The sequence below is a fragment of the Perna viridis genome, chromosome 10, assembly GCF_037379345.1.
Source record: "Perna viridis isolate PV_CMFRI_1.1 ecotype Kerala chromosome 10, ASM3737934v1, whole genome shotgun sequence".
Taxonomy (NCBI): Eukaryota; Metazoa; Mollusca; class Bivalvia; order Mytilida; family Mytilidae; genus Perna; species Perna viridis.
The window spans coordinates 15298665-15317635 of NC_142454.1; the positions used below are offsets into that span (position 1 = coordinate 15298665).

The following is an 18971-nucleotide window of genomic DNA, read 5'->3' on the forward strand; positions in this document are numbered from 1 at the left end:
CTGTTTTACTTTATTTGTGCTTCGTATCAGTTTTTTTTCCTTTTTTAAATACAATTTCTCATTTAGTGAACTTGCAATACGTGGTGGTAGTCTTTTTCTATATTCTGATTTCATTAGGTTTTTTCCCCGACCACTTGATTTGTCAAGTTCAACTCAATACATACTTAAAAAGTAACTTTTTAATAAAATATAAGTCTTTAGAATATAAATTAGTAGATATCCGAATAGTTAACACTACTTAATACTTCTTTAAGAACACAAGAAAACACACATGAAGATAATACATCGCATTTTATATCAATTACCCGTAATTACATCCTTCATCACTCTAAAATGAAAGTCACTTTCTTAAAATGACAGACAAATTTTCTCTTTTGCATATGTTTCCATTAATGCTTTGTTCCATTTCCTGAAAAAAACCCAAGTGAAATAATCTATCAAATGTCAATAATAATAATAATAATAAATAGTTACCTTTAAGGAGACATAAATTGAAAACTACAGGTATTACGAAATAAACCATACCATGAAAGATGTTATTAGATATTGTTCATAAGTATTCAATGTTTGGCTTAGTGCATTAAGAAAAATAGGACCATTACCTTTACGGACGCAAATCACAGGATATCACAAAACTCAGTCCTGTTATTCAATAGCTTCAGGAAAACTGTATGTGAGTTAATTGAAAATTTGACATAGCAGTGACTATTCTGATTTATGTCTAATGGAAATGTCGATTCGACAATCATAGCAAAAAAAAATTCTTGGCATACTGTTGTCAACCTTTTCTGATGGAATCTGAGTAAGTCATTCATATTTTATTCGTCAGTTGATAATTTAAAGTTCAATGATGTCCCATCTGAATTGTATCTTTAATGACCCGACATATATCTTGTTTACAATCATAATTACAATATATCATCTTTGCATTTGCAAAAATGCAGAGTGATCAAATTTGCTTTAAAATTCTGATTGTTTTGTTAAATTCGCCATCACATATTAATGCACATAAAGAAACCTATCAATAGCAATATAAATACTTTAAAAAATTGAAAGCTATTTTTTTAAAAAAGATATAATGGGGAAAATGAATACTTAAGTATGAAACAAGGAAAAAAATCAATCTACAAAAGAACAAATAGGACCATAGAAAAATCGGAAAGACTAATAATTAACTAAGAACGCAATACCCTTTAAATCACACAGGGAAAAGAAGCACTTCAGCATAAAATAACTGATATTTGTTAATAATGGGGAGAGTTAATAAAAACAAAACAAAACAAACAAAAAAACAAAAAAAACAAAAAAAACAAAAACAAAAAAAAAAAAAACAAAAAAACATGGGTGCTATATGCTCTTAACATTAAAGTTTTGCTTATGTCCTAAATACGGAATTTCGTACACAAAATTATAAGTAACAACAAAACCAACAAATTACTTACATCTCATAGATTCATGTCTGTTTAAAACGTTTATCCCATCAAAGACAGTACATTAATGTCTGCACCATCCAATCTTCCATTTCTAACCATTTTAAACCATTTCTCAGTGTTCTTGTTCATTGTGATTTTTTCATTTTGTCTTTCTACACCGTAATAAGTAACCCTGAGATAATACATGTGTCTGAATTCAATTTCAGGCACCTCTGTTACAAGTGACCAGTCGACGTATCTGTCTTTAGTTTGTTGTTAACTGAAAGGACAAGAAATGTTTAACTGCAACTCAAAACGAGTAAATTCACTGCCTGCAACGCTACAAAAAATTTAAAAAGAATGATTGGTTTGTTCTTGTATTTTGATGTGGCATTAATGCAACAAATGATATGTTTATGTATTCCTCCTACTTGACTTAATATAAACCTAAGAATTTAGAATTAGTATACTACTAAATTGTAAATGTTCTAGTAAATAAATGTCGAAGACACATGAGAATATGGTGGACAAACATTGTAGACTGATATAAACGACACCTTTGATTTTTGCGTTTAAATGCATTTCTATAACTAACGATTTTTATAAATTTAACAATTTTCATACAAAAAAACCCCCCCAAAAAACAGCACACAATTTCTACAGTAATCTCAAATTCTACGACAATAGATTTCAACCATGTATTAGTTTGAAAATTTAATTACGTAATTTAACACAGAATTATCATCTGTGATTTAATATCTAAACTACTTCATTTGCTATAAACATGATGCTACTACCCGAACCTTGATAATTTTTAATCATAAAACGGTGTTCTTAAATGCTTCAATGAATGTAGTATTGGATTTATAACATTGTCATACATACCTTGGTATGATGTCTTTTTGAAGCTGTAGCAGTCTTTCGTCTGTAAAGTAAAAACAAACTCGTGATAATGAGATTACATTGTTTTCAACATTTCAAAATACAAACACAGATAATCAACTAAGTATCTTTCATAAAGACAAGGTTTTAGAATTCCTTGAAACGCTCCCAGAATAAGAATTCAGAAGTATGGACAATTTTTGTGTATAGTCTAATAAAGGAACTATTGTATTGTAGTGAAACATATTTCAGAATTTACTTATAGCTGTAAAAAAATCTTTAATGAACTTCATATATTAGACACCAAGAATTACTTTGAGACCCAATATTGTGATATTTATGTAACTCCAAAATACAGTAACTGTTACTAGTATGACAAATGTACAGACTAGACAACCAATCAAGAAATATTGATGTTAACATTCTGCTCAAATTAAAGAGTTAATAAACATTAAATAATTAAAATGCATTATAATCAGCGCAGCCTCGATAATACGCATTTGTACCAAACGTTAATACAATTTCTAATAACGAAATAAAAAAAAATATCTAATTATGCTCAATAATATTAATCCTTTATAACAGATTCGGAACTATATTGAATAAGAATGGAAAAGAGAGATATTGAATTTGACGTACTCAATTAAATTTTAAAATTGAATAAGGTAAACTGATTTTTGTATAATGATTACCATAAAACATCCCTTTATATTCAATTTTTACCAACAATAAAGCATCATAATCAGTAATTAAATATGACAAACAAGAACCCGTTAACCAAATAAAATATCACTGCACCTTCAATTAGATACATCTTAAACACAAAACGTTTGATAAAAATACTAGAAGCAAGCTCACAAAGAGAATATCCCTTGCTTCATATAACTTAAAGGTAAACCATTAAGTTGGATTACCGGTATAGCCCATTCATATAGATATATAGTGTCTGTCTTCCATATAATGCCAACAAAATCACATGAGTTTTGTAGGAGATGTTGCGCTTAAAACTATTTGACATGTTCAGTATTAGTCTTTGTAACAATCAGACGACAGGAGCTGATTTATGCATGTCAAAACCCCGCCAAATTCAATTTTATATCTTGTTCAGAAACTGTTAAAAATCACATAACCAATCCTAGTTTTTCATTTGGGTGGTGGGCTTTTGAGAAAAAAAATATAAATTGTACATGAAATTAGCCCTTTGCAAGAGTTATCGTTCTTGATTTTGTTCGATTTGGTTGAATTTAGTGGGAGATAAATGTATGATTTTCTCAAATGTACAGATCTGAATATGGAAAGGACAACGGACAACTGTTACATATTGTCTGGTACTTAAAACATTAATTTAATAATAAATAATTGTCTTTGGAGGCATCTAGCAACAAAAATATTTCTTCATGCACATCTATTTATATACTTTTACGTGTAAAAGATATGTGGACAGAAGAACGGACATGGTATACTAATATAGAACTAATATTAACATAAGAACCAGATAGTTGGACTGTTACGATATATTATATGTTAGCTGTGCGTGTATAAAATCAAATTCTTAATCAACAATACGATTTTAAAAGAAAATCCAAACTATTGAAATACAATACTGGTACGCAATTCATAAAAATATTATCTAAGAAGGAAAATTCTAATTTAAGAGACAACATGAAAAAAATACTATGGTTTCATCTGACCTCATCAAACGATCACAATGAAGAAAAATATAATAGACATACAATCTTTGTATACCTTGCTTGTTGGTTTTATATTTGTTCGTATCAACCGATCATTAATAGGCATCGTTGTTCGAAAATTATTCTCCATCAAGTATTGGCCACTACCGTCATGGTTTGTAAGGGATCTCAATGACTGTAGCTGTAAAAAAAAAATACCGTTTTAAAGAACACGTGACTCACTTGATGTCAAGATTAATGTATCACATTGACGAATACTTTGGTCATGAACAATATTCACCTGACATTCAAGCGTTAATTATGCGATATTTTATATACCTAATCATATGTATATCAATACCCTATTTTCTTTATTCATTGTATTAAATAAAACGATCTGTGATAATGTTTGATTAAAAGTTTTGTTAAATACTTATACACACCAACTTTTTAGAAGAAGAAAACATGCACAAATGTATAAGAGCACAGGATTTTGATATAAAACAGTTTGAAATAAATGGAAACTGAAAACTGACTTTATATATTCACACTCCAATATACATTGTTACTGTTTATTTTGTGAAGGACATACATTTTTAAAAGACATAAAAAGAGATAAAGACACACATTTCCTTTATCACGTTACTAATTTGAAAGGTTTACAAGAGTACAAATTCACTGAATGTCATAACATAACTACATATTCCAGACAGAAGGAATGATTAGATCATTTCCTACCATGAAAAGACAATACACATGGGAAGTCGTTTGTATAAGAATGCTAAATGTCACCAGAGATATAGATGTAAAGCTAGTCAGTTCAGGTAATGATCAATATGGTAACATTTCATTTGATGAAGTCTGAGTTCTTTAATTTTTTATTGGTTCGATGTCACCAAGTACACTCTGACATTAAATGATATTTTCATATATTGTAAATGTACGTACGGTATGTATACTAATTGTGAAAATATCTGCAATAAACCGAATCACAGATAAATATATTTGATTATAAAAGAGTTTTTGGGTAACTGTCCCAAAAAGCAGAACCAAGGGTTGTTCTTAAAGAATAAAAGGTATTCTATTAACTTTCACGATACTAACATCGATCTCAGTAAATAAATGTTAGATATACCATTTTCATTTGAATTTGTTTATGCATTACATGTTCTGTTACGTCGTTGTGTGTTGTCTAATTTTGTTTTAACTTTCGGTCATTAAATTTCAATTGCTGCTCATTTCATCTTTAAAATAATACTAAAAAAAGTCTTTGAAACTGTTACCGCTATCTTTTATATCACTGTTTCTTACGCTTGGCAATATTTGAAGACGTATACAATAACAATGACAAGAAACCCGCTACTTTCATAGTTACATTTATTTATGATGAAATACAATAACAAGGGATTGAAAAATATCTTAATAAATATCAATAATCAATGTATCAATATACTATCATAGATATAATCTTTACGAAATTGAAAATTGGCAAATTAACTTTAAAGTACCAATGACCGAACCTTGAATTGTTATTCGTCAAATCCAGGAAAGTGACAGCATCGAAAGTCTATCAGGCAAATTCGAAAAGTGATCCAGTGAGGAAGTCTTAGAAATAGATTTTGTAAATCACCCCATTTCAACAACCAGTCCTTTTAATATGCAATGCATGAAGCCTTTCAATTACAACATCATTAAATTTAATAGAAAAAGTTCACCACAGTACAATTCTCTTTATCAATAAGCAGAACATCAGAGTTGCACGCTACTAGCAATTTACATCATGTCACCACTGTTTTGTTGTACGTACAGGAAAGAGTTATAAATTCATTAAGGGATTAGTTAATCACGTCATCTTTGAATAGTATCGATAGTAGTCAATGAGAACAAACTAATAAAGGCTTTAATCATTCTGGAATAGATGAAACCTAGAAATTAGACTTATTTTTTGCAACATTATGATGTCATTCCAGAAAAAAAAAAAAAAAAAAAAAATTTAAGAGATTTAATAATTTAACTTCACTTATATAGGGGAACGTGAAATATACGAAGCAGTGCGATAATTATTCCATGCTCTGGGGGAGAATATTTAACGATATCCCTACGGGTACACAACATTATGAACGAAAAAAACCACAAAAAATTAACAAAAAAAAAAAAAACAAAAAAACAAAAAACAAAACAAAAACAAATTAACAAAAACAACAACGGAAACAATGATTGAAAAGCAACTTCGACTTCACACAGGACCCCTAAAATGACTGCAGCGACACTGGTTTTATAAGATGCGAAAAAGGAAACAAAAAATTAGGTACATTTTCAATTAGTGTCAATAGAACATCTTAAACGATGGCGCACGGTCAGATTTGTATTTGAAACACACACACACATGATAAATACAACTTCAGACTTGTTTGAAGAAAACACAACAAATAATGAAAAAAGGCAAGTGATTCGTGATGGAAATACCAAGTTTAGGATTGTGTCACTTTTATTGTTTTCCAATCTAATTTAATTGTCCTTTATATTCAAGGTCACCTGAACAAAGAGTAGAATGGAATATTGTTAGATCCTACAGGAAGTGAGTGAATGGAACAGTAAGTGGGTCTAATTTGTTTTATTAGATTAGGTTATTTTCATGAAATCAAACGTCCATAAACACCTACATAATATTACATAATATCTAAAAAAAATATTATGTCAAATCTCCAAATCCTCCTTGCCCTTTCGTTATCCAGTCCTTGTTTAAATGAAGTACCTATATACTTGTGTTACCATATGGCGGGTTATTTTGGCGGGTGTAAAATGTGACGGTTTTGAGGCAAAAAGTATGTAACAAATTTGAACGATTCTAATTGTGGCGGATGCTAAATTGTGCTATAGGTGCATAAGCTCAGAGTAAATATCTTGCAAACTTTGTTTTGGCGTTTTTAGACAGACCGCCTCAATAAGCCAAAATTAGCACGCCACGGAAATATATATTTCAAATTCCGATATGCTGTACATCTGTTTCAAGGAGTAGCATCTCATCAGCATTATTAATTTAAATACATAGGAGGATCTTAATAAAAATATTAATTGTGTACAAGAAGTAGCAAAAACCAAAACTATCGAATTAGGAAGCCAAATCCATCACCGTGAGGTTCAACCATGAGCAATACAAGTAATGAACCTCAGTGTTTAGGTATTATGAAACTTGTAATAATGTATTCCTCTTTTTGGATAAGATTAGCTTCAAAATCAACCTGATAAGTGTGAAGGAATAGGCGGAGCACAGTTTGTTACCATTGGAATGCAGACCATCCGTTGAAACACACGTCTATCTACTACATAAACGCAGCATTAAAGAGGCATTAAAGACCCTACATATTTTACACTCTGACAGCGAGACAGCGAATCAAATTCTTGCTCTCGTTTTATCCGTCTCCTAGCATAGTCCTCCACAGCATCCATTATAATTCTAACGCTTTGATTCCAATTTATGGGGCTTGGTGCATGGTATTTGGGACCTTGAGCAAGTACCTGACGGAGCGATGAATTTTCTGTGATGTTTGACTTTCCCGTAATGACGTGGTGGGAGCTTTTGCAAGAGTAATCAAGGCAACCAAGATTCTAGCGGAAATCAAAAGAATGTAATCCGAGGACAAAAATCAGACAAGGAAACAGCCAGAAGCAACAAATAACATAAAAGAACAAAATAAAACTTACAAAGCAACAAAAGTAAATAAGCATCTCGGATTCTACTAAAACTGGGAGCATTGATCGGGTGCACATGTAGGGTAAGCGTCCTAAGGTGGGTGGTTTAGCCTTGAATTTCTCAAAATAGAGGTCCTGCAATACCCTTTATGGTTGAAAATCTGATGCAATAGGTGAAGTATACGGATTAGAAATAATCTATATGGATTTGTTTTTGAAATAAGATGGAATTTTGTTAGTGACGTTTTTAAAATTGGAGAATGTTAGCCACATTTATTGCATCTATTCCTTTGTAGACCAATGGTAGTGGAAAAAATAAACGTCCTTCTTCATCTTGCCTTTTAACACTGATCTGTGGAAACCAAAATCTTAAAAACGTAAAATACACGACTAACAATTAGTTAAAGAAAAAATAAAGTTGCAAAAACTCGAATGATAAAAAATGATAAAATAATTCATGCATGTAAAACATTTAATTAAGCAAATGAATTACCTGTTTATGTGACACATGCACCGGTCTGTTTAGTATGACCCAAGTGACGGTCTCCATACAACCTGGCTGAGTTATCGAACCTTCATAAGTTATATATGTTTGCGTGGACGGGAGGAGGTGGCGAAGATTCAGATTATTGACCGGCACAGACATTCCTTAAACAGAGAATATTGCCAATAATAATAATTTGTTAAGTTTTTGTTGTAACAACAGTACACTTACAATAAAATCTAGAGTTTCCAAATACTTTTGATTTGATTTTGGGTGGGAAGATATTTTAATATTTGTGTTGAAAGTATTCAGTGACTTACCTTTTAAATTCACATTTCTTAACAAGTAAATTTGACGTAAAATAGATTACATTGTATTTAATTGTGCATCAATACATTAAGTTGTATAATACTAGTACCTTTCACTTTAACTTCTGTTGCCGACGTTATTATGGTATCTAAATTCAAGTTGTCTTCATAAGATACCTGTAAAACACAAACATTTCTTTGCTAAATTCAACAGGGTATCTTTTCTTTAGATTTTCTTTTTTTCATGTGATGTACACTAGCAGTTTCTAAATAAGCTTAAATATGGGGGAGTTGTATATGTTCTGCATTTTTATATGGAAGTCAATGATTCACTTAATTGTTTTTTTTTTCTCGAGCATTACTCAAGAAATATCTCATCGGTATTAAAGTAAAGTATAGAATTCAAAGTGATATTGTGGTTACTAAAATAGTGTCGTTTCATAAAGCATTAAGCTATTAAAATAAAAATTCTAGATATTTAAATGCTGTAAAGGACTTACTTGAGCTAATATAACCAACGCCACTATTCCATGTGGAGTATGCAATGCCCGGGACAGGTTTTTATTTGTCTCCCCATTGTAACCATAAAATTGAATCTGTAAGGCAAAACAAATATATGTCTATTTCCTGCTACTCCACCTACCTAATTTGTTGCCACTAGCCTAAACGGTGTATGCCCATTTTGCCTCAAGCACTGTTAAAATCGAGACTGTTGCCCAATTAGCTCAATGTAAAACGTTTTTGAAAAATAGAATAATTTCTCTACCTCCTACCGTATATTTTTCTCTAGTAGCAGGATGCATATAGAACAATATTTTTAGCCTAAAGGAGGAAATAACATAATTAAACTTTTAGTGTACAGACTTTATCTCGTTTCATTTATTAATATTGTTTGAGCACATACTACATGCAATCAAAGTATCAAATTAAACAGTATGTGACAACTAGAGGCATACAAAATTAAATTCTGTATACCGTTCTTATAAATTATGAAAGCATATTAGACGTGAAAGATAAATACACGCCTTCTTAAAATAGAAATACATTTTTACATAACAAAACAATATCATCTATACTTTAGGTATATATCAGGTAAGTTTTTAGGGATATGAGTTTCGTTAAGTGTTTACATTACAGAGAGAACATGACATTTTTATTGTGACATTTAAAGTATAAGAAACAAAATGTCAAATGATTAAGAAAAAAACTCATCTTTGATAATGAGGTTTTTAACGTAACTCAATAGTTATTTCTTGGAACATTGAATAAAGAAATGTATTGGTATTTTTGAATGTCATTTGCATCAAGATTGACGCAGCAAAAAGAAGAAAAAGGAGGCCGTTTAATCTATGATGCAGGTTGACAGATTATCAAAGGGATGTTATGTGCGAAAGGTATCAATATTAAATTAACATTATCTTGGGTGAACTCAGTTGATGACGTCGGCGGCGCAGTAATAGAAATTTCAGATCATTGTAAAAAGTACAATTCCCGTATAAAAAAAGACTACACTAACCTCCAGAGGGAATGATTTTCCACCGATTGAGTGTTCAGACCCTTTATTGTCGTTAGTACCAAAATGAAGCTTGATTTCATACAGAGTGTATGTATATGACAACGGTCCACTATTGATGAACATTTTGTTTTCACGAGTGGCGTTGATGGTCAAGGACAGATCATGTCCGTTATTTCTAAAACTTCCGTCTACCTGAAAATGAAAGTTTGAATAGTAATATAAAAGCATGATTAAAATTAACTTCCTTAGTAAACTATGACCACACATATGGATAACAAATTAAAAGATAGATATTTTATTCAAATGTAAAACATCAAAACAGTTTTACATAAAGTGTTAGCCGCCATGTACTTTGTTGTGTATGTCTGTTTTCCATGTCTGGTCTTTGTCCCTGGATTACATTCTTTTGATTTATTCAACGGGTCATAGTTTTCCTTTCCTGGTTTGTCTACCCCGGACTTGACTTTTTATGAACAACTTGGCGGGTGTTTCTAGAAAAGCAGAGGACGCTTACTCTACCGGTGCACCTGGTCCATGCTCCCAGTTTTTAGTGGAGTCCGAGTTGCTCATTTACTTTTGTTACTTTGTATGTATGATTTTAGTTACTTTATGTTCTTTGTTGTGTATGTCTGTTTTCCATGTCTGGTCTTTGTCCCTGGATTACATTCTTTTGATTACCACTATAATTTTGGTTCCCTTGATTACTCTTTTTGTTTACCGCTATAACCTTGGTTCTCTTGATTACTCTTTCAAATAATATGGCCGTTTGATATGAGCACGACTACATTCATATATAAGTAATAACAAAATTACCGAATTCATAATCATAAATCGCGGGAAAATGTTATATAATACAAGAACTGACAAAGTCAACAATAATCGCTACTTTGTTTCTGACTTGGTGCAAGGATTTCAAAGTGAAAAAAAATGGCTAAAACCAGGTTTTACGGTTTAAACCATGGCTAGAATATTCCTTTTATGTTCGTGTTATCTGCGTTTTTGTGTATACATTCCTGTCTGTGGGTTCATTCCTGTTTTTTTTAGTTTGTTATCGTTGGACCATTTATAATATTATATACTTTTGATCACATTAAAGCCTCTTGTTAAGCATTGATGGCCGCTTTTATAAAGTTGATACACCATTCTCATTTGTTTTGACAGACGTGTTGGTTTACAGCAAATCTTCTTACAATAATATACAAAAGACATCCTGACAAATAAGATTAACTTTGGTCTTTTATGTTCATTCATGTCCTTTTCGTACTGAATCGATGTTTTTACTCATCAGACAATTTTGGAAACTTGAACAATAAAAAAGTCAGGTTAAAGTGACTTGTTTTTGTTTTGTTTTGCCATTTGTGTATTAAAAGCAGTTGTTAGAAGTTATTTTAGATTTTAAAAAAAATATCTATACAAGGTATATATACTTCATATAACGTATAGGTCGACTAGATATGGGTCATAAACTAAGTGTCGTGGGTTTAAAATTACTGTGTTATTTGTAAAGTGTAGGCAATATATGTGTTGTATATGGACGATGTTGTAGGGTATACATACTGTGCTGTCTGTAATGTGTAGGTCTGATAGGTATGGGTCGTACACAAGGTGTTGAGGGTCTATATCTATTGGGGACTGATATTTCCCTCTGTTACAAATACTCCACTCTGAATTATGTACTCCCCAGTATCTAGGGCCTATAAAACAAAATAATGCATTTATCATGTAACTAGTGCTTTTGTTTTAAATATTTGAAATGCTTTTTATCATTTATTTGTTGTTTTTACTCCATATAATGAGTTACTAATATTTTGCATGTTTACTGTATAGAAACATATTTTTAATTAAACAGAATATATTACCACATAAGGCGACTATTTACACTATCTTTACACATATCTAACTCTCGATGACATCTGATGAACAAACTATGGAGTACTGCAAATTATGGTCAATGTTACAAAAAGTAATAAAATCAACATTAATATTTAGTAATCATGTTCTTAAGTTATGAAAATTGTCGCACAATGATTCTATTTACAGTCACTCTTTGAATCATGCAAAGTGTGTAAATTAAAAATGTTTTATTCAAAGACAAATTTTAATCGATTTTCCTAAGATGTACAATCTTATCTTCTCGCAGGTATACTATTCCATCGAATGAGGTATTATGTAAGGTCGTAATAGAATGTGTTCCGATTTAATCATTTCTAATCAAATCAATAGTAAACCTATTATTGTAAAGAAGTAAAATTGAACTAAACACATCTTCTGAGCAAAGTAGATTTCAATAAAGCAAACTCTAACTATCATGAGATCCAATCTAAAGAACCCATTTAATAATGCCACATTTCTAATAGTTCTTGAATAAAAGCAAAAGCATTACTCGATAATTCTACGGTTCCAATAATTGCTTTGCAAATAACAAACTTGAGCACATAGTTCTCAACTGATGCCAATCAGCATCTGTTATTATTGACTTCGTTAGTTTTAACTTTCAATCATAACGTTTCGTCTGAGAAAAAAAATGCACTTTTTAGATATTGTTAGGTGAACACCGAGGAAAAGTAAACACTTCGCTTGGCTGAAAACGATGTGTTAAAAGCTATATCCTAACTTTGTATACCATTTCGGGATGTCAAAATGCAATTTATCAATTTTTCTCTCAATCATTATCATGAGCTAGAGAAAAATATCCACTTGTCTGTAGTATTGTTATCAGTATATTTGGGCTTAATAAATACTCGAGATAATTGAAATTGATGTGATAAAAGCATTACAAATCGTTCGTTTTTAAAATTGAGTAAGCAATATTGAAAAAGTAATTGAAATATTTTGCTTTTCAAGTTTTTGTGAATTACTACAGTAAGCAAATATTTGACTTTGAAACACCTGCATAATTCACAGCATTTTGTCCCAAATTCAATTAAAACATAAAGGCTACAACCACCACTCGGGTAAAAATTGAAACATCTTTCTCAAAACCTAACGCAGGTTTACGTGTTCAACGTCCGACTCTCGGGATTTTCTAACGCCAGATTTTGTTAAGTTACGGTCATTTCTGAACAACAATGAGCTAATGGCTTGAATAACTCTAACAACTCTGAATGAAGAAACATTTCTACAAATCAGCATAACAGAATGGACATTCGTTGCTAAAATGAATATATTTATTTGCGTACAATTTACAAATTTCCCGTAAATGTACTTATGTTTCCAAAATACATGTGGCAGAATTTGAATTTAACGGCGAATTTTACAGTTTTACCTTCTTGCATAGATAAATTGAAAGTTTTTGAAATTGTTTTGGTTCTTGCTAAATGGGTGTTTCATCTAATAAAGACTCACCAGGGAACGCTCTCACCATTACTGATAAAAATAAATATTTATAAATCCATATCAACTAAGGGACCGGTCAAAATTTATCGCCACGTAGGACCAGTGCAAATAACAGTAGGACAGATACTTTTTTGATGTAATGCTTTTGTTTGAACACCACTTTTTTTTACTGATAATATCCATAGGGCACATGTTTTTTACGAAGAAATACTTTGAGCTGATTTTTTTATGAACTTATTAAGTTAATTTAAGTTTAAGTTTAAGCTTATTTAAGTATTTTTAAGTTATTAAAAAAAACAAACTATTATAACAAAAATAGTCTACAACACAGAATGCAGTAGAGTTGTTAGGTAAACATAAACGGGATCTAAGATATTTTAAGATATCTAAGATAAAACCCGCCGTTGAAACCATAATCTGTGTTGGTGGTTAGACCAGATTGTGAAAGTAAAATATAATAGACACATCGTGAATCAATATTTTAAGTCCAATTTAATAGAGGAACAAAATAGAACGGAAAAAAAGCAAACAAAATCATAAGGATAAAAGAAGTTTATCAAGCAACTAATTTATATTCCAATTTTGTCAACCGTTTTTTTTTCTTCCGCAACACAGTCAAACTTCGATGAGAATCAGGAGAAGTGCTGCATAAACAGGCTTGATAGATATTTGGCTTCCCAATAATTCACTGAATATTAAAATGCGACATTTGTAAACATTGTTATTTATTTTGCGATCATTATGCATTATTAAGCGGTTTGTTTACTTGAGAAACATGTGTAATATATGAACGTGTTGTTTTTGCCTCACCTGGCCGAAAGCCATGTGAGCTATTATCATCACTTGTCGTCCGTGGTTGTCATCGTCGACGTTAACAATTTTTTAAAACTCTTCTCCTCTGACACTACTCGACCAATCGGAAACAAACTTGATATGAATGTTTCTTGGGGTATCCTGCAAAGAATTGATGTGGGGATTTTCGATCCGTCAAAAACATGGCGGCCGTTACAAAAATAGAACATAGGCAGTAGTGTTTCGCATATTTCCCCAAAACGTTAGGTTTAGTAAAATTTGGACATAGTTAAAAGTGTTCAGCATGACGAGATCTATCTATAGTCAAATTTTCATTTTAATTTGTGAAGCCATGTAGGAGTATGACCCTTTTTCGACATTCTTTGCTGCTTTTAATGTTATTCCTTCCAAAAACCTTCTCCTCTGACACCACTTGACCAATTGGAACCAAGTTTGGTATGAATGTTTCCTGGGGTATCCTACATAAAACGGATGTCTGGATTTCTGATTCATTGAAAAACAAGGCTACCGTTACTAAAAATAGAACATAGGGTTCATAAACTATTAGGTTTAGCCAAACTCTATCAGTTGCTGAAATGATCCTTATTATAAGGCATTCAAAGATCTTCAGGAATCGAAGTTGTCCGGCGACTCTTTTTAAGAGTTATTGCCCTTGCAAGATGAAAAATGATGTTTTTTTAAACAGTTTTCAGCCAATATCTTGAAAACTACAGTCCCTGAGCCGTTCCCCGCAACGATTTGACAGATCGATGACCGCTGACTTATTGATCGCTGAGGGATCCATAACCGATGACCGTTCTGATCGCAGTTTTGTTATATAAAATTACGGATGATCTGTTAAGAATAAAACAATTGTAAAATGAAAGTATTAATTGATATTTTAATATACTGCATTTTGTTTATATGTGTAAAATTGACAAATACACCAACAGAATCTGTAAAATATATTGAACGCTCTGATGAACGCACCGGTTTAATTGATCGGTTTGACGCATCGATGACTGATCGGAAACTGATCGTTGATCGATGGCCGATTGTCATTTATGTTTCTCGGACCGGTTCAGGTACTGCATAATAGATAAAAATTGCTGAAATGATCCTTATGATAAGTCATACTAATGTCTTCTTGAGTCAAAATTGTTGGACAACTCCTTTTTAAATTTATTGCTTTTAAAAGACAAACTTTAACCAGGTGAGCGATAGGAGCCTCCTGTTCATTTTTTATAGCATTCTTTATGAATTAAACGAGAAATAGTTGTCATTTGTGACAAAGTTATTGAACAAAAAAGAACAGGATAATATTACTTAGTCAAGCGGCTGACATTTTATTTGGAAAATATTTAAGAAAATGAAATTTGTATAGTAGTTATTTTCTAACCGCATTTCTTTGGAAGGACCAATGACATGTCTGATATCATTTTGATTCAATTTGCCTTGTGCAAATTGTTTGCAATTTTCTCAAGTTCGAACCTCTTGCGGACAATACATTCGTACACGATTGTTATGCGTGTATTCAACATCATATGCAGCAGTGTGTTTTATGAAACTTTTTGTTGAAGGATTGTTTCAATTTCTTTGCAAAAAAAGATCTTTAACCGTCACACATTTTTTGTAACCCCTTGTCAAATATTTTAAAAAGAAGTATCTTCAAACTATTGCAACTGACAACACTAACTTGCGTTATACTAATGGGACAATAACAAACTGTATTTTTAACTATTTTATTTCTTTCCAATAAGATTGGAATAATGATTTTCAGAATATTACATCATGTTAAGCTTACCAGCAACACTAGAGGTTTAGGTAGTGTCATTATATAGAAAAGCAGAAATTTAAGACTCTTATTGGACTCTAAAGTGGTAAACTAAATCAAATCATTCAAGTGACCTTGATTGTATGTTACTGAACACAGTATCAGTAGCTCAGTGGCGGGTCAGCGGAGGGGTTAAAGGTTTGAACCCTTCTGTTGAAAAATTTCGTTACTTTTCGTCAATGTATGGGAAAAAATGAGTAAATCCTCTTTGCAAAATTTCTCGATCTTCCACAAATAACTGATATTATAGCATGTATGCATATAAATGACCGGTAGCACGGCGGATATCTTACATAAGACAAACCTTTGTAACTATTACACTTCCTAAGAACCTCAACTATTACACTTCCTAAGAACCTCAGTTCTTCCCCCTGTGATTAGTGTGGTTTGTGTTACGTGGTTTTGTGTTTCTTTCTACCTTTGTGTTATGAGACTTGTTCATCGTCTGTCGTCTTTTTCCGACGCAGTCGGTATATATCCGCTTTTTTTCATAAAATTGCGTGGCATGTGTTATTGCCTGAATGAAATGTAGAAAACTATAAGTGAAAAGGACAATTTTTACTGCGTCGGCTATTTTTATTTTTAAAGTTAGTCCATATTTACTGGTGTTCCTGGCTTTATATTGTGCACGAACTACCTATCGTTTAACATAACGCGTCCCGCAACCGATTTATACCCTAGTATAAATAGATTATCGTGTGCTGTTTATTAATTAAGATATCATTGTGCAACAAATCCCGTATTGTTCCATTGATATTGTTTTGAGGTTTGTTGTTTTGCATCGTGGAGCAGACAAGGTTGAAAATAGCAAATGTTAATCCCATAGTTATCCTACTGGCTTATTCAAATAGTTTTTAAAAATATAAAAGTGTAATTTTAAAAAAAAATCTAAATGAATATTATTGAACGTCGTTACATGGGCATGAAAATTCACAGCAGTGAATATATTTTCTGTCTTAAGCCTTCATTTTTTTTTAAGATATTGGGCCTTTTAGTTTTAAATTTCATTCGACGTTATATTTTATCTATGAATTATATAACAGATAATAGATACAACGAACAAAGATTTAAGGGGAAAGAAAAAAAAATATCTACAAAATGTCAAGATACAACATATGAGAACATTTATCATGTATATTTAAGGCACAGTTCACGCGTTTTTGTGGTAAAAGGCAAACATTGTTTACCTAGTACGATTCTATAAAGCAAGATCTTACTTATTTTTATAGATTATATTTCAAAAGGGAGGTTTTACCTTAGTGAACAAAGCTACTACATTGATAAAGATACATAAATACAACACAATAAACCGAAGCATCAAGACAAAGTAATACAGAAACAAGGAACGACAAACAACATCAGAGTCCAATGACGTCACAAAAGAAAAAAAAAAAGAAAAAAATTAATAAGTAGAAAAAAGTAAAGAAAGTAACAGAAACGATCCACATACACAATACAGTCAACATAATAAAAACAATACACCGAAAAACTGAAGTTAAAAAAACAGGCGAGAACACATAACAAAATAACTATCAATATCTGAAAGAATTAAATTCCACATAACTGAACATCGAAATACAAAGTTTACCTGATATACCACTGTAAGTCCACCATTCTGACCAAATCCGACCTACACCTGAAAGAAAGGGAAACGGTGTCTTCAATTTTATCAAAACTCTCTTGCTTAATCAATAAACAGTTTATAAAGCGTTTGTATTAGGGAAGACATGTCTTTTATTTTAGATTTTACACAGGTTATTTTGTTAATAGGGGTGTTAATGGGATTTACCGGATGGTCTAAAAAATATGGTTATTTCTCATGTGAATTACTCGCCAAGACAAAACAACCCCTTGATCACATGAGTTGACGCCTAGATTGCATGATACATTAATAAACCATTTTAATATTTGAAATAACGACGGAAAGGCACTATGATTTTACTAAAGAACATCACAAGTTCACTGCACTAGTTAAATCTTTGCTTGTTTACACTGTGATCAAATTTTGATAATTTACTCCTCACAATTAATTATCCAATGGTAATTCGGATCTCCCTCAACCCAAACAAGCCTAATTGAAAAACCATAAAATTTAAATAAGTTGGTCAAATGATATTTAAATTAACAAAAGGGTATAACCAACTTTTCTAACTAAACAGAATACCAGGCAATTGTATAAAATAACGAACTTGGGAAGTAAATTGTACGTTTATTCCAAGTTTTATTTCTTTCTTGATTCATACAAACAAATTAGTACCAAGAAAAGGTAACACTTTTACTATTTCTTTGTTACAAAAGTACTTTATTAATTTTAGTTATGTGCGTGAGATGTTTTATGAAAGGCATTTTTTTTTACAAAATCGTCAAACCAAGAAGAAATTAAAAAAAAGCAATGCTGATGATATGATTTGAAATTAAACCACTAATCAAAAGTTAGAAAAAGTTTCTTACCTGAAGTTTTTCCAAAGATAGTTAATGCAATTAGAATGAAAGGTCCTGATAAATCCATCTCAAATGAATAGAGAAGTAAAAGAATGTGATACAAAAGTGATTATACTTGATATCGTTTGTGGTGTGATAAAATTAATCAAGCACACTACATTTATATGATACTCGTAATCAATAAAGTCTTCAGTAGATTGTTTGTGGAATCAATTGTAGCGAGGAGGGATTCAGTTAACATGCAATTATCATGATTATGTTACAAGTCATAATGTGCCTTTGTGGTTAGTGGTCTTGGAGAAGTGAATCCGAAAGTGTTTTGATCAAAGGATATCAATTTCAATTTGTCGCATTAGGAATTACAAATAAAAGAAGCTAGGTAGTTTTAACAAAATATTAAAATATCTAATTAAAAAAGATAAAGCACAAAGAAATAGAAATTCCATATAGATTTAAAGAAAAGAGCTACCAAGAAACACAATTTCTTTCTAGATCAAACGCAGCAGAAGTAATTGGCCTGATTAAAGGTTTTACAAAACTGTTTTAGCGTGTAGCCCAATCAAATATATCCTCATAGGTACAATGTATAACCAAGTGAAATT

At 31.3% G+C, this 18971-nt stretch overlaps 1 protein-coding gene across 1 annotated transcript; it reads right to left on the reverse strand.

The window, feature by feature from the left end:
* Nucleotides 1-227: 227 nt before the first annotated feature.
* LOC148604690 (carbonic anhydrase-related protein 10-like) lies at nucleotides 228-18493 on the reverse strand. The gene is made up of 11 exons (XM_088548865.1): nucleotides 18379-18493; nucleotides 17516-17563; nucleotides 11523-11659; nucleotides 9966-10157; nucleotides 8950-9045; nucleotides 8560-8626; nucleotides 8151-8305; nucleotides 4041-4166; nucleotides 2298-2337; nucleotides 1443-1692; nucleotides 228-409 (listed from the first exon to the last, which is right to left on the reverse strand). Exons 1-10 carry the CDS (start codon nucleotides 18434-18436, stop codon nucleotides 1649-1651), a joined length of 963 nt encoding a protein of 320 aa, XP_088404991.1. The 5' UTR covers nucleotides 18437-18493; the 3' UTR covers nucleotides 228-409; nucleotides 1443-1648.
* Between the last annotated feature and the right edge of the window lie 478 nt (nucleotides 18494-18971).

Coding starts and splice junctions, on each gene's coding strand:
- LOC148604690 (XM_088548865.1), bottom strand. CDS start 18,436: ATGGATTTATCAGGACCTTTCATTCTAATTGCATTAACTATCTTTGGA. Junction 2,338..4,040: donor ATATAAAACCAACAAGCAAG/GTATACAAAGAT, acceptor TTTACTTTACAG/ACGAAAGACTGCTACAGCTT. Junction 1,693..2,297: donor CAAAAAGACATCATACCAAG/GTATGTATGACA, acceptor TTGTCCTTTCAG/TTAACAACAAACTAAAGACA.